This window comes from Apaloderma vittatum, unplaced genomic scaffold, assembly GCF_000703405.1.
Source record: "Apaloderma vittatum isolate BGI_N311 unplaced genomic scaffold, ASM70340v1 scaffold26456, whole genome shotgun sequence".
NCBI classification, from domain to species: domain Eukaryota; kingdom Metazoa; phylum Chordata; class Aves; order Trogoniformes; family Trogonidae; genus Apaloderma; species Apaloderma vittatum.
Genome location: NW_009723854.1, coordinates 31,903 through 47,113, shown reverse-complemented (window position 1 = coordinate 47,113; position 15,211 = coordinate 31,903). Strand labels below are relative to the sequence as shown.

Genomic DNA, 15,211 nt, shown 5'->3' with positions numbered 1-15,211 from the left:
AGTGTGTGTACAGGAAGGATTTGGAGATAGCAGAAAGCAGAGCTAGTGCTCATGCCCTGAGGTGAGAAGTTGCTGAAGAAGCAGGATGAGTAAGGAGAGAGTGGCAGGAGTGAATAGCAATGCTTGGGAAGCTCGATGCCTGCAGAGCAGGTCCTGTGCTCCAGTTGGCTTGTTGGGGAATCTGCATGATTCTAATGTGTGTTTTTCTAGCTGATGTTTGCAACAATTCCGTGGAGCTTGGTGATGAAATAGATTTTTCTTTCTAATTTATCCCTCAAACAGGCATGCACAGCTACTTAATGTGCAGCTGGTCATAAGATCCACAGGTAGGTTATCCTGATCCTGTGAATCTGTGGTGCTGTTTGTTGAGCAGGACTGCAACAGATGTGTTTAGTAATATCCTCTGGATTTATTATGGTTGTTAAATATGTACCTGGCTTAAATATCATTCAGTCTGAAAACAACATCCTTTTTTCCTCTAATAACATATATAAACAGAAAACATAGATGTGACAGTGTCATACTTTGGGCCCCTCTGCTGTGACAGTGTCTTGGCTGGGATAGATTCAGGGGGCAGGGGAGGTATGGCATCCTGCTTTTTCCTCCACGATTCTTGGTTTTTGTTCCTGAACCATGAGCCATCTCAGCTGACCACAGTGGGACGAGCACTCTCAAAGTATCATGAGCCAGCAGAAGTGATAAGGTGGGCAGCTGGGCAGACAATACCTACAAACAGAGCGTGATGGTAAGGAATGAGGAGGTTTGCACCTCCAAGAGGCTTGGTGGTAAAATACGTATGAGCTTGCTAATACTGCTTACAAGTGACAGGGGAGGGGGACAGGTTGCACACTGTGCATGTGAATACATATGTGGCATATAAGGTCGATTTTGCCCTTTGTAAGGTGTTTTTAGTGAACCCGTTGTGCAGGAACATTCTTCCCTCTGCAGGTTGCGTGTTATTCACAGTCAGCTGGCAGAAGCTCTGAGTTTGTTTTTTTCACAATCCATCCCCTTCCTCTGATTATTGGAAATGAAAGGAGGTGAAGGCAGAGATGAGGCTCTGCATTGCGCTGTGCTCTTGTTCTGGCCCCACTGGCAGCATCCCGAGCCCGGTGATGAATGAGCTTGTTGCGTGAGATCCTCCACTGAGGCTTCAGCATCTCTAATAAGGTGGCCAGTGTTTCACTGTCCTCTGTGCCTGTCTCTGCTTTATTAACTGCACCGCAGCAATATTAAACTGGAGCACTGGGCCAGCGTGATCAGAAGGAGGAAGGAGGGTGAGGAGGGGGTGAAGGGACAAAGATATCAGGGTAGCAGGGGAGAAGAGCGCGAACAGAGCAGAAGAACGAGGGCAGCAGTGGGAAATTGAAGAAAAGGATGAAAAACAGGTTCTTCCTGGAGTGATGCATGCAGCTCTGCACAGACCTGCTGCTGGCAATCAGGGAGGCAAAGGATGTTTCGGAAGGGAGGCAGAGCCAGACCTTGGCCTTAATGTCTCTGTCTGCTGGACCTGTGTACTGACTGCAAGCCTGAACCTGATCTGTGTGCACAGAGCAAGCGGCTGGCTGAAGCTATCCCCTTTTCTGCCTTGCGCTGATTTAATGCCCATTAAACTGTGCTGGCAGTGCATCTTGCCCTTTCTCCTGACAGCTGCAGCATGGGCCAAATATCTTCCCTTTCTTTTCGAAGACATCCCAGGCCAGTTCTGTTGGGATACTAGGACTGTAGGGACTGTAGGAAGGCTGTGCAGAATGCATCCTTGCTGGCAGCCAGTGGCTGTGTCTGTCGAAGTTGAAGATTGAATAGAGACAGACAGAAGAACTGGGTCCAAAGTATTTGGTGGAGGAAAAAAGACCCTCACAAAACTTTTCCCCTGTGCTCCAAAAGGAGGTATGTGCCAGGCCCTGGCTGTGCCTTTCCCATTACCTGGTGATCCAGGTTTCTTCTGGGAAGCAGGGCAGTTGTGATCCGTGGGGATATATATGCCTTCATCAATTTCCATTTCACAGCCAAACCTGGGTGGCAGCCAGATATTTATTTGGCTAAACCCACTTGCCCCTTAGGACAGACTCAACTGGGGGATCTTGAGCTTTGCAGTCCAGACTAGAGGCTGATTTCTCAGTTTGTCCTGGATTAGGTGATGTGAGGGAGTAAGTGATTTGACATTGCTCCCAGAGGCTTTAGATACCCAAATTCCACGTAATTCCCAGCTGAAGTGGAATTTGCACTGTCTGAATCTCGCCCTCAGGCTTCTTTCCGACCTTCCATTTTGTTTCTCTTCTAAAGGTTATGTCTAGACAAGGGAAATGGCTGCTGACCTCCTCCTATTTACTGGCTGCCTTCCCAGCTCCCTGGCTCACAGCAGCCTGTGGGGAGGAGCTGCCACCAGCTGCCCCCGTGCCCCGAGTCAGGCTCCGCTCCCCAAAAAGCCCGGTGCCAGGAGCTACAAGGCTCCAGCCTCCTGCTTCTGGCCTGTGACCCCCTGCTCTCCTCCCAAATAATTGGAGGTCTGGTGCTAACGATCCCAGGTGAGATCGCTGCCATTGGGATCCAGGCCCGCTCTCGCTTGGCAGAGCGGTGGTGCGGAGGGCTGGCAGATGGGAGGCTGAGCGACGAGCATGCCAGTTGGATCAGCATCCAGCTTGCGTGTGCGCAGGCGGGCGTTGTTGATACGATTGGATCCTGGCAGCATCCTGATGCCAAGTTCATGCTTGGTTCCCAGAGGCGTTGCGTGGGTCCTGCCCACTGGGAAGGCTCCCACGTTCCTCACACGAGTGCACCGAGCTGGGGGAAGAGCAGTTCCCAGATCTCTGACCCGTCTTGCTCCAGTGAGGAAGAGGAGGATACAGAAAGCAGTTCCTCAAGCAACTTGCACCCTGATCTGTTTAAGTACAAAGGTCTCTTTTAGGTACAATCCACAAGGTATTTACAACGTTGTTGTTCACTGTAAAAACCACAATGCAGCCACTGGTTCCCAGGGGCCAGTCCCTGCCCTGACACAGCACTGTGGCAGAATCTGTTCCAGCCCTACCCCTTTGCTTGGGACTGTTGTCCAAACCATGGGCAGAACAGATCTCCAGTCGGGTGAGGAGGTGGGTCATTTTGTCCTGGCCACGTCGGAAATGAGCAGGACTCTTGCATGGGAAGCTCTCCAGTGGCAACCATTCCTTCTGAGTTTGCCTGTAGAGTTATATATCTTAGGGCTGGAGGCAGGCAGAGGAGGGATTGAGCGTGCTTGTTTTTACCAAGTGCCACGTCTATATTGCTGCCCTGCCCTGCCTCACTCCTGCCATGCCCTCACTCTGTCTTCCTGCCCCACATCCAGCACACTGACAGATTTGCTCTAAACCTTCCTCGCTGCATCTGTATTGCAGTAATTCTGTTACTTCAGAGTTAATGACAAACACTGAGCCTGCCTGTCAGGAGAATTGCCTTTGCAACGAAACCTGTCAGCCTAGAGGATATATCAGAGGCAGGGGAAGGCTTAGTGTCTGGGGCAGCGAACACTGGGCCATGGAGAGCCCTGCCAAAGGTCATTTTACCAGGACCAGCATCCCCAATAACACATCTTGCCACAAGGTTCCAGGCAGGAAATTGTATCTTCACAATGCAATCCTTGTTCTTGTCCTTCCCTTGCCAAGCAAGCATGACTGCGGCAGGGAAGTTTCACTGACACGTAATTCGTCATTTTTAGTGGTGGTGATTTTGACAACGATATTTTCCCCACTGTTTTCTTGAAACATCCCTGCTGCCTTAGCAAACTAAACAGTGTTCAGCTGGTATGGTTCAGCTAGCATGGTTCAGCTCCTTCCTCAATGGGTGTCAGAGAAAGAGGGAGCCTATGAGTGACTCCAGAGGAGCACTGATTTGAACTAGCACCTTTGTTCTGGGCTGCAAAGGCAGTGTGGGCTAGCATCCAGGGGGTGGATCCTGTGGAAGGGTGCTGAGGAAGCATGGCAGTACACAGGTCCTATCGAGGCATGAAATGAAATGAAATGCCGTGAGGTCTGGGCAGCGAATGAATTAATTCTGCAGCAGTGGTTGTAGACTGAAAGGTATCTTGGCAAAACATTGTGCTGTGTGTACACAGGATCGTGGTGTGCTCATGGAAGTGAGTTGGGTTCATTCCTCCCTTCTTAGAGTCATTGGTTTCAACACAGAGATGCTTGAGGACCTGAAGTTCGAATTGTCCTCTCAGTCAAGAGGACCCCAAGGCTTCGCTTCCAGGAAAGCTCTCAGGCTCCTGATCACTGTTCTGTGCCAGAATTTCTGAATCAATTCTGGATGAAGATCTCATTGATAAACAAGGTGTACTTGTCTGTATAGGAAGAGGAGGAATAGGGTGTTAGATAGTGAACAGGACCCCTCAGGTTGCCAGTTTCAGGATTTTTGTAACAGTGTGGGTTCTTTTTCTATGCAGCTGGCTCAGAGAAACACCATCCAAAACTTCATTCCTGTGCATAAAATGGAGAAAGGCCTGTTGCTGGAGCACATCTTGCCCAACCTGAAAGTGCCTCAGAGCTACGAAGTTCGCCTGACGCCCATCACCAGCTTTGGGGCTGGAGATATGGCTGCCCGCATCATCCGGTACATGGAACGTAGGTGTCTCCTCCTCGGTCCTGGCTACGAGAGCAGGTCCGAGCCTCAGGCCTAGGGATATGGGCATGCATAGATGTTGTCTTCTGTGACCCTTGGGTAGATGTCTCTGCTCTGCAAAGTTTTGATGGCATGGTGCTGTCACATTTGGCCACATTTTGGCTGTTGCCATCAATGCAGAACACTAGATAGAGACATCTAAAGGCCAGTCTGCACTGCACTGAGCAGCTCTGACTTGTGCTCTCTGCTCTCTGGGCAGGAGAGCCCCAAAACCCCAGTTTGCTGTCAGACTATGCTGCAGCTTCCCGTGGTACAGTGGTGTATTTCAGAGGACAGCTACTGGACAATGTGTGTTAGCCATATGCCCCTAAAAGTAGGAGAATTTCAGGGAGCTTCACTTCTTCCCAGAGCTGAACGCAGTTTCTTTCCTAACTAGTCACTAGTAAACCTGTAGCCCTGTCCAGTACGCTGTATCCCAGCTTTTCCCTTTGACATGCATTGACTGTGCTTCTCTCCCCAGCATCCCAACAGCTCGCAACTCTCCCCGTTCCCACAACCCTATTATTTCTTTAGTCCCATCAGGTGTTTGGACCTCATGTTTCTGCAGAAAGTACAGATCCCCCTCCTCATATGTTTGCATGGTTTCTCACAACTCTCTAGTCCTGTGAAGTGACAATGTGTCTAGTGTCCTCACAGCATACCTGTTGTCTCAAACTTCCGAGTGTCTCAAGCTGTTTTGATGTCCCTCTTAGATACCAAGCTTTGCTGTCTAAGTGGGTGCTGTCCCAGTGAGTGCTTCAGAAAGAAACCACTAGGGTTGACAGAAGAGTTCCCCTGTGTAAAGCCAAGATCACCACTTAGGTGGGATTCCCTTAAGGTCTTTTGCTGCTTGGATCAGAGTCAGCATTTTGTTCCATCACCAAGGCAGACACCAGGCACTGCTGTTTTGTGGGGATGCTGCTAGGAGATTTGTGCATCTATGACTTTTCTTGATGTGTTTGCTTTATTTTCAGACTTTGATTGCGATTTGCAATTAAAGGGAGTACTAGATGTTCTGACTTATTTTTCTGTTTCCTCTTCCAGCAATCAACTATCCCAACCCAACAGGTAAGCAACAAGACTTCTGTATTTATATTTCAAATGTAATGCATGTTAGTCAAATGTGGCAGCAGACCAGGCAAGTCAAAGAGCTGGAATACACAGCTGACATTGACAAATCTTCTTCCCCCAAATAAGATGAAATTGCATACACTAGTGCTTCCAGCAAGTAATGTCATTTGTTGTACCTCAAATTATTGCCAGGAGACATACAGAGATATGCCTCCCATTCACACCTGATACCTCTGTGACTGGATAGGCTGTGATCTCGAACCCACCCTCTGCCTAACATTAGCAATCTACATCCAGTAAGCAAGTCGTTAAATGTTCCCCCAAATATCTGTGTTGAAGGAATGTATATATCCCCCATCCTCTGCTGACCAGGAAATATACAGCTTGACATCTCTGCAGGCTGGTATGGAGCAATCTCCAGCTCAGATCTGGTTCCTCTTGCACACTCCTTGAGCACAATCCCTTTCTTCTTGCCCTCCAGCATCATCAGTTTACTTCCTTATTTACCTTCTGGTCATTCCTGACAAGATGCAGGCCTATCTTTATTGAGCCCCCAGAGTTCCCATTGATTTTGAGAGCAGAATACACAATGTCTCAGAACAACAGTCTTTAACAAGAACATGATAGTGCCTATTGAGCATAAAAGAGGATTTCGAGCATGCTGTAAGTAGCAGCGGAGTGATCTTCTATGAATAAAACAAAGTCTTTTTGCTTTGATTGTTGGATATAAGCACAGATAGAGCTCTAGGGCAGAGATGGACAGACTGCTTGATGGTGGTCTATGGAGAGCAGGTAGTTCCATGTAGCTGTTTCTTTCTCCCTGTTTCCAGCTGCTGAGCCAGCATTCAGTCTTTTTGTATATGACTCTGTGCATCTGTAGGCACTGCAGGGTAGTGGTGAGAAGGAGAAGACAGGATTAGGCAATGGCAGCCACGAATCAGGATATGAGGTTGTCTTGTTAAGGCAGACATGAGTCGTTCACTCTTGCAGGTTCACACTCTGAGGGTGGTTTGATGAACCACGCTCTGCCTGAGAGCAGGGGCTACTTACAGCATCAGAGGCATTTTGTGCCTCTAATTCGTGATTCCTGTTGCTTTTTTTCCCCACTTTCTAATCCTCTTTAAACATCCTTTACAGCAGACTTGCTGGGAAACACTGAGCGTATTGCCAGGGATCTACTCCAGAATATGTCCCTCAGTAGTCGCTGGAGGAGGCAAACAACCCAGCCCACAGGTGGAAGGGACAAAATCTGGCCTTCTGCCACTTGCTTTTACACTATATAAATCACCGGTAAAGCCAGAGCAACTTCAGTCCTAATTGTGTCAATCTCTTGGGGACTTTGGAAACTGAGCCTTCAGACAGCTCATTGGGATTACTTTGTCACCTTGACTGAAACCGGAAAAACTGCATGAAATTTGCCTGTGCTGGAGGATAACCCAGACACGCTCGTACTTTCCTGCAGTAAACACGACACTTGGGGTTTCTCCTTGATACAAGTTACCCAGCCTGTGGTAGGTATTGGGACCCATGGGCCAGTCCTCAGGGTCTTGCCCATGAGTTCACACCCTGAGGTTGCCTGCCTGAGGTTGCACCCACCACGCTTTCAGGGATGTCCCTTCCTTCCAGACCTGCTGCCAGAGAAATGCAAGCCCAGAAGTGCTTTGGGGCACAGCTCAGTTCCCAGATTCTCATCCCAGTAACAGGGAAATTCCTGCTAGTATCTCTTCTTTTAGCACTTCCACTGCTACTACCACCCCCAGGGAAAAGAGTTGGAACAGGATTGTAAAAGTATCCTCATACGAGGCTGCCCAGCCAAATTCTGGGAACAAACGTTGAGAGCTCTCAAGTGAAAGGCAAAGATTAGATGATTAATGCCTCTGGCAGCCTGATCCAAGGGCATGCACAATTGTGATTAATTTACAAACTCTGAGAGTCACTTAATACAATTATTTCTTCATGCATTTTCTCTCTCAGCCTAATAAGATGTTAATGACATTGGGGCAGGCATGCATGTGGCACGGTTACAGAGCCAGGTACTGGTCTTATAAAGCAAAAGGAAAGTAAAAGCAGAGGAAGTGAACAAAAGACATGGAGGATTTCAAATCTTAGAGGTTAGCAGTAATACTGACCATAACTCTTAAAAATCAGTTAAACTGGTTCTAAAATCCAGACTTTATGTTAAAAACAACAGAATTGTTTTAAACTTATCTTAATTCTACAGTATTACCTTAAAGATCTCTTAGAAAAAGTGGTAATTGTAGTGTTATGACTAAATTCCAGTGCTGGGAAATACTCTCTGTCCTTCTTACCTCTCCCCTGTAATTTCGTTTAGATATATAGCCCTCACTTTTGAACCCAAACCCTGCAGTGCTGCCCTGCAAAGTCTTCCAGCTCAGCAGCAGTGGATGATTTCCCTAGTTCTCACAGATGTAACCCTGCAACCTTGGTGATGAGGGCATTAAGTGACAAATATGGGATAGCTTTTTTTTTTGTTTTTTCCCTTGGTCAGTGTGTCTTGCAAAACTATTTCTCATGTATCTACATTCTGTCCACATGAGGTGCTAAAATGTTTTGGGATCATGGACAAGTACAGTGGGTGATGATTGGTACCAGATGCTGTGTTTTGTGGATTACCTTGTTTTGTAGATTACCTTGCCTCATTTCTTACTGTCCAGTGCTTGTGTGTCCTGCCTCTGGTAACACCTCACAATCTAGAGGAATTTGAGCGTCTTGCCCCAGTAGGAACATAGTAGGAATGAGATGTGAGCCTGGTGTTTAGGGTCAGTTCCCTCAAGTCAATGCTTATCTCTCTGGAATGTGTGTGACACGAAAGGTGACTGCCACCAATTCCAGGTGTCATTATGGCAATGGGATTATTTGGGCTATATTATCCCCTTGTCGCGGATGGTGATATTAAAGCAAGGGGCAATCCAGTGTGACCCAACCAGTTACAGTATTCTGAAGTTTTCTTCCATTAGTGGTTATAAATGCTTTAGAAACTTCGCAGGGAAAAGGCTGTTAAATGTTGTTTCTTAGATCCCAACAAACGTAGAGGTCGCAATACAATTTTCATTGTCTTCATCTTCTAGATAGGGAAACCGATCTCTAGAGAGAAGGTGATAGCCTGTGGGTCATGCAGCGGGTCTGCAGCAGAACTGAAGCTTGGAGCATGGTCCCTTATGCTGCAAGCCTGTTTCAGTCATCAGATCACAGCTAAATGACGACGGCAATTTTATTCAAGTGCGTGCCATCTGCTATTCACCCATAGTCTGCAGCTAGAATAAGATTGTTATTTTTTTGGATTCCGCTGGTAGCCAGAGTTTCAGGAGCAGGGATGGCTTCCCCCTAAGGACTTGAAATGAAAACCTCCATTATATTTCTCAAGAAGGCAAAGCAGCAAGAAATGCTAATAGCCCCGGCAGAGGGTCTCTCCCGTGGGGATGCAGGGAGGTGTCTGTAACCGGGAGCAAACATCTCCGCGCTTTGAGCTGCTGCCACTGCAAAGACTGCCAAGGAAATCTGTTTGGTGAAGACAGTGCTAACTCCAGCCTTTGAGGAACCAGCTCCCCTGCCACCTCCACCTTACCTCTAACAATCCAGGGAACAACTTCTCTGTTCAATATTTAAATCCACTGTTCAATTTTTAAACAGGAAGCTTCCTTTGCACCACGGTGCTGAGCCAGGATCCCTGGCAGATGGTGTGAGTCTGCAAGATTTGTTTCACACAGCCGAGGTCAACAGTTAGACCACCGCTGTGTCCTCTGAGACACAGCAGGTCATTTAAAGGTTTTCTTTTAGGTTGGATCTGCCAGGTTTCTCCCTGTGAGCCTTGCTGTTAACCATACAGAGGTCATGTGCTGGCAGTGTCCCAAACCACACCGAACATCTCCTAGTTATTCTGGGCACCTCCACTTCTGACTCAAAGAAACATCAGATCTTTGCTTCCTGTAGCTTGTTTTAAACCAAATGACCGGGAGTCAGAGAACTTGGGTACGGCTTCCAGCTTCGGCACTGCCTGCTGTGACCTTAAATGTGTCTCTCGATACTTTTGTGCCTCTGTTTCTCCACACGTAATGCAGAAGACACAGAGAAAGAGGCATTGCTACCTCACAGAGATGTTAAAAGCCTTGTTCATTAGTTGTTCCAAAATACCTTGAGATCCCAAGTTAAGCAGAGGCAACATGCTGTAATTATAAAGTCCTGCACAGCAAATGGTGTTGCACTTGAGCTTGACCACATTGTGGTATCTGTGATAAAGAAGACCCTTCTTTGTTTTATGCTCTCTGCCAGAAGTGTTGCCTTCTAGAAGGAGCTGCATCTGAGTAAGAGGAGAAGATGGAGTCAGCACCTTGTTTTGACATTAAAAGAGTTCTCTTCAAGCTTCCAAGTCTTCTTCTCGGAATAGTCTCATCTCATGAGCCTGTGAGGCTTCTTGCAAATGAGGCCCAGTAGTCCATCAGCTGGCACGTCAGGCCTTGGTGCTAAGCTGGGAATACTATCCTCAGTCCTCTTGTCTTGTACAGCTCTCTGATCTCCACCTGGGCTTGGTCTTTCTTCTCAGTCTGCATCTCCTTTGGTTTCTGTGCCTCGTCCTTCGTGGGTTTGCTCCCTTCCAATCCATTACCTGGCTGACTCCTGTGCTACCGCTTTTAGTTCCACCTGATACTACTCCCTGTTAAGCGAATTTTGTGCTGGAGAAAGCTGTCACCTTTCTCCTCTGAAGGTCCACATGCACAAGAAGGTCAGAGATGCAAACCATCACAGTGCCTTTGATTGTAAAAAGACAGTTGTAGTGGATCCTGTTTTGTGAGATGATGCTGTTGTAAGAGAAAACTTGTCTTCTAGCCACAGTTGGCAACCCACGAGCCACAGCCACACAAATGTGTGCCTTCAGTCTCATGGAGAGAAGTCAGGATGTTAGACCAACCCAGCAATACCAGAAAGCTTGTGAGTTCCAGCCACTCCTCTGAGGACCAGTGGGGGTCTGCTACAGCCATTAACTCCTTTCTCTCAGCCAGGAGTGCTGGGGAAGGACCCTGAGAAGCTGTGTTCTCACCCTTTTCCCCCTCCATCTCCTTGTGCTGGGGATGAAGGAGCTCCTCTCCATACTCAATGTAGCTGCCCTGCTGCAGACCCTGCAGGCATCTGCCTGGTCGTCTGCTCCCCACTCTTCCCTCTTACCACTCCAGCAGCCACGTGCTCCCCTATGCTCAACACTGTGGAGCGGTGGCTAATTTGGATTAGGATGCTAATTAAAAATGAACGGATTGAACAGAAAGTGCTTAGCCAGAGGTTAGTCAGCAGTTAAGTGGCCAGCCCAGCAGAGCTCCCAAAGGCTGTGCTCAGCTCTCAGGAGCAGTGTTTCCCACCGAGCTTACAGAAAACCCAGCTGCCCCGGTCTGTGAGCCAAGCCCTTGGCTTGCAGCACAGTGCCCAGCCGGTGGTGGTGAAGACGTTTTTGTGGGCCACAGCAGGAGGCTGCCTGCTCTTTACTCGCTGCTTTGGTGGGATGGTGAAGAGAGACAGGCAAGAATTTCCTAACCTTTCCATTTCCCTACCATAGAGGTGTGCAGGCTTTTGATGCCTCTTTGGATGATGGCTGTTTTAATTTCCAAATGGGAGGGCCTTAGCTGCAGGGTAGGAACCAGGGGGTGCAGCATCTCAGAGTCAAGATGCTGTTCATTTCATGGGTAGTCTTTCCTCTTTGGTACAAGTTGGCAGTTTCTGGTGTACATTGGAGGTATGTGAAGCTCCTTTTTGGTGTACATTGGAGGTATGTGAAGCTCCTCTGCCATCCCCACATACCACGTCTGGAGCTTTTGGCCCTAGCATTGCAGAAATTTTTCCTTTGCCCATCCTTTCGTTGGCACCCAACCCATAGGCTGCTGACCCTCTTCTGCCCTGCATGTCCTGCCTGAGTCACCCGTGCTAGGACAGAGACCCTTCTGCCCAGGAACCAGAGCAAACTACCACTTAGGATACAGGAATGCAGGACCCCAAATAGGCATTTGGGCTCCTCTTCATCTGGGCATGATAACAGGAACAGTGTAGGGGATAAATCCCAAAAAGTTGAGACTTGCATCAGCATGCTGTGGATGATGTTTCCAGCACATCCCAACAAGCTCTTAGCAAGAGCTTTGTTTTCCTTTCTGTATGTATTCTGTATGTACTTCGACTTTCAGTGTTGTAGCACAACCTCCTTGCTCTTGTATAAAAGGCAGGAGGTAAAGCGATCTGTGCTTACGGTGTCTGTGCCTCTCACAAGGTCTGAGATCCCACCATCAGCCCATTTTCCAGCTCTGGTTTCTGCCCAGGAACCTTTCAGAACATGAAGCAATTTTTACATTGAGTCTTAGACCTGTTTTCTCATTCTTTATCTATGATTTCCTCCATCCCTCTCCTGCTGTGTCAGCAGTGCAAAGCTGGTTCTTGGTCTTTGTTTTTGTGGCTCAGGAACTACCTTTCTACCACAAAGGTTACCATCTTCAGCCCGGCCAAGTCCGATTCATTCCAATCTCTTGCAAGTCTGTATTGGGTTATGTCTACGCACAGGATTTTTCAGTTGTCTTGCAATATTGCTGTAGGGTGTGACTGGCTTGTGGTAGTAATAAAACTGAACCCTATTGCACATGTGTTTGATCCTACATAAAGATCTTCTACCTACGTGACTTATTTTGTTAGGGGAACCAGCATAAGCTGCAATACCAAATGTGCCTTTTAGCTGGTATAAATTGGATGTACTCTAGATAAATGACACATTTGTAGCACTGAGCTGACCTCTTCTCCACAGCCAATTTTTTTCGTGTGTGCCAGTTTAGTTTAATACATAGCCCAAAGGGGGGTCATATGCTGGTGCTTTTCCTCTCTCCTGGGGAAATTATTCTACCATCAAGTTGTTCTGGTTTGAAAGCCCCTGTGACCTGTTTGCTTTCAGTGCTCTTTTTTCACTTCTCCTACATTTGCCCCCTCGGATCTCCCAGCAGAATCTCTCTTTCTCTTTAGCCCTAATAGCCTTCTTCCATTTTGTCGGACCATCACATCCATCAACCTGGATTAACCCATCCATAATCATACTAATCACAGATATATTCCTTTTCAGCCTTCTCCTCAGGTCGTGGGCTGCCCATCTGTCGCTGGCTTGTTGCAGAGCCTCTGTGGTGACACAGCAGTGGTGCGAGACTTGCTGCGAGCACCCAGGCAGCCTTGGGGAGGAGGTTCTCATCCTCAGAGTGGCAGCTCAACACCCCCTTCCCTTCCCCACAGATAACACTTGCCGCTTTGAGGACGAGAAGATCTGTGGCTTCATGCAGGACAAGATGGACAACTTTGACTGGACCCGACAGAACGCCCTGACCCAGAACCCCAAGCGCACCGTCAACACAGGCCCCCCCACGGACATCAGCGGTACGCCGGAGGGTAGGCACACTACTGGGTTTCTTTTGGCTTGGCCCTAGAGGCAAGATGCATTCTGGCACTTGTCAGGAGTCCTATAGCTCTGGGAGCTGAGGGAAGGCTGATCTGCTTTCCACACAGCAATGCTTCTCCTCCACATGGGGTGCAGGGAGCAGGCAGTTAATTTGCATCTTACTGATTGGCATTAAACACACAATTAAAACACCCACGACTTTGTTTAAGGGAATACTGTGAGCATTAGTTCTCGTTACCAACTAATTGCATGCTGCCTAATGCCCTTGTCCCATTTGATGCTTGTTTTGAAGTAAAAAAATAAAAAGATAAACAAGTAGGATAACATCTCTAACACCTAGAAATGACCCTGCAGTTTTTAGCCAGCTGTTTCTTCAAAGAAGGTCTCATGGAGGTAAACAGATCTTCTTAGTACCAAACAGGAGCATGAGAGACCAGGCAGGAGATGCCTGTGAGGTGGGGCAAGTGCTTCAGCTCTAGATGGAGGAGACTGGTGTTGTGTATTGCTCACGCTAGCTGTGCATGAAGTACATTCTCCCATTTTAGCTGGGTATTTTTAGCTGGGTATTACTTTCCTCTTTCTGTAATGAGGAAAGTAAATTTGTATGCAAGCACAAATCTTTGAACTCAGAAAAAAATGGGAAACATCCAATGGCCAGCTAAGGAAATGACTTTTCCCATTAGCGTTCAGTACACCAGTCTGATCGAGCAGCAAAAACTATGCCAACAAGTTAAATAGCTAATCTGTTCCTCCTTGGGTTGTTAACAACTACGTTGCTATTTTTCTCTTTAGACAACAATATTATTTGGCCCAGATATACCAAATCCTCTCTCCTTCACCTTGAAGCAGAGAACTTAGGCTGGGATGGTTTTTCTGTTTTTTCTCCTTACACAGTGCCATCAGCACTGTGGGTCCTCGTGCTGCCGGAGAAAGGCTTATTTTGCACCCAGGCAGATGTGTGTGTGCATGCTCAGGGAATCCCTTGCTGCATGAGCTCACAGCAGGTCTGCTGGTGCACCTCCCTCCTGCTCTCCCCTAAATACTGCAGAGGCAGGGGAGGCATGGCAGGCGTCCTGCAGGTGCCTCCAGCCAGGATCACAGTGGGTGCAGAGCAGATGGGAAAAGTGAGGCCACATTAGAGGAGGAGTGGTCTCCCAGTCTCTGGCATCCCATGGCTCTCAGGAAGGGAGACCCAGTGCATGCTGCCTTTCCGCACCTTTCCCTCTCATTCTGTAGGTTATTACATGTTCATCGAAGCATCTCGGCCCCGGGTGACGGGAGACAAAGCCCGGCTCATCAGCCCCCTCTACAACATTACTGCCAAGTATTACTGTGTCTCCTTCTACTACCACATGTACGGGAAGCACATCGGTGAGTATCCTCCAGGGAAGGGTAACCCCAGCCTAGTGCAGGCTGTTGGGGAAGACCTCTAGCCTCTTGTTCCACCAGCTGTGCCTGCAGCCAGCAATTCAGGAGGGTGGGAGTCCTTCTTCAATGCTCAAAGTGCCAGGATGGGCTGCCACTTTCAGATACTTATCCCTTACTCACACCTCAGCACTGCCGTGCTGTGAAGCTGTTGTGGCCCATCCTCAGGGTAGTATCTCCGAGTCAGCCATCATCCCTTCCCTTCTAATCCTCCTCTAGCATACGGCTCCCTGCCCTCCACGAAAAAACATCACTGTGCACAGATTTCCCCTATTCATGGCCACAGCCTCCTTGCTCCAAGCAGCAGGACACCAGGTGAACAGCCTGTCCATCAGAGAGGAGACAGAGGCAGTGAGCTTTTGTGGGACCGGGGTGCTCTGTGGTGGCTGCAGCTATATTTGGTGTGTCGTCCCTCAGCTGTGCCAAGGGGCTGTCTGCTCTACCTGACTCCTTTCTAACTGTAAGCTGCTGGTGCAGCGAGCACCCCAGAAGCGCCTGGCACACTAATGAGTTTCCATATCCAGTCAAGGAGCAATTGCTAATTCGTCACCTCTTGATTATAATTTCATTAATTTGAATAATAGATGCACTCTTCCCACAGCACGCTGGGTTATTAATCACCTGCTGGACTGGAGCCTGACTGAAAAATCAGGG

At 48.1% G+C, this 15,211-nt stretch overlaps 1 protein-coding gene across 1 annotated transcript in view; it reads left to right on the top strand.

The window, feature by feature from the left end:
• Positions 1-15,211, top strand: part of LOC104276103 (MAM domain-containing glycosylphosphatidylinositol anchor protein 1-like) — a 52,368-nt gene that overhangs the window by 16,157 nt on the left and 21,000 nt on the right. The window contains exons 3-6 of the mRNA XM_009872272.1: positions 4,421-4,598; positions 5,680-5,703; positions 12,970-13,122; positions 14,369-14,503. Coding sequence (XP_009870574.1) covers positions 4,421-4,598; positions 5,680-5,703; positions 12,970-13,122; positions 14,369-14,503 — 490 coding nt within the window. The remainder of the gene's footprint in view (positions 1-4,420; positions 4,599-5,679; positions 5,704-12,969; positions 13,123-14,368; positions 14,504-15,211) is intronic.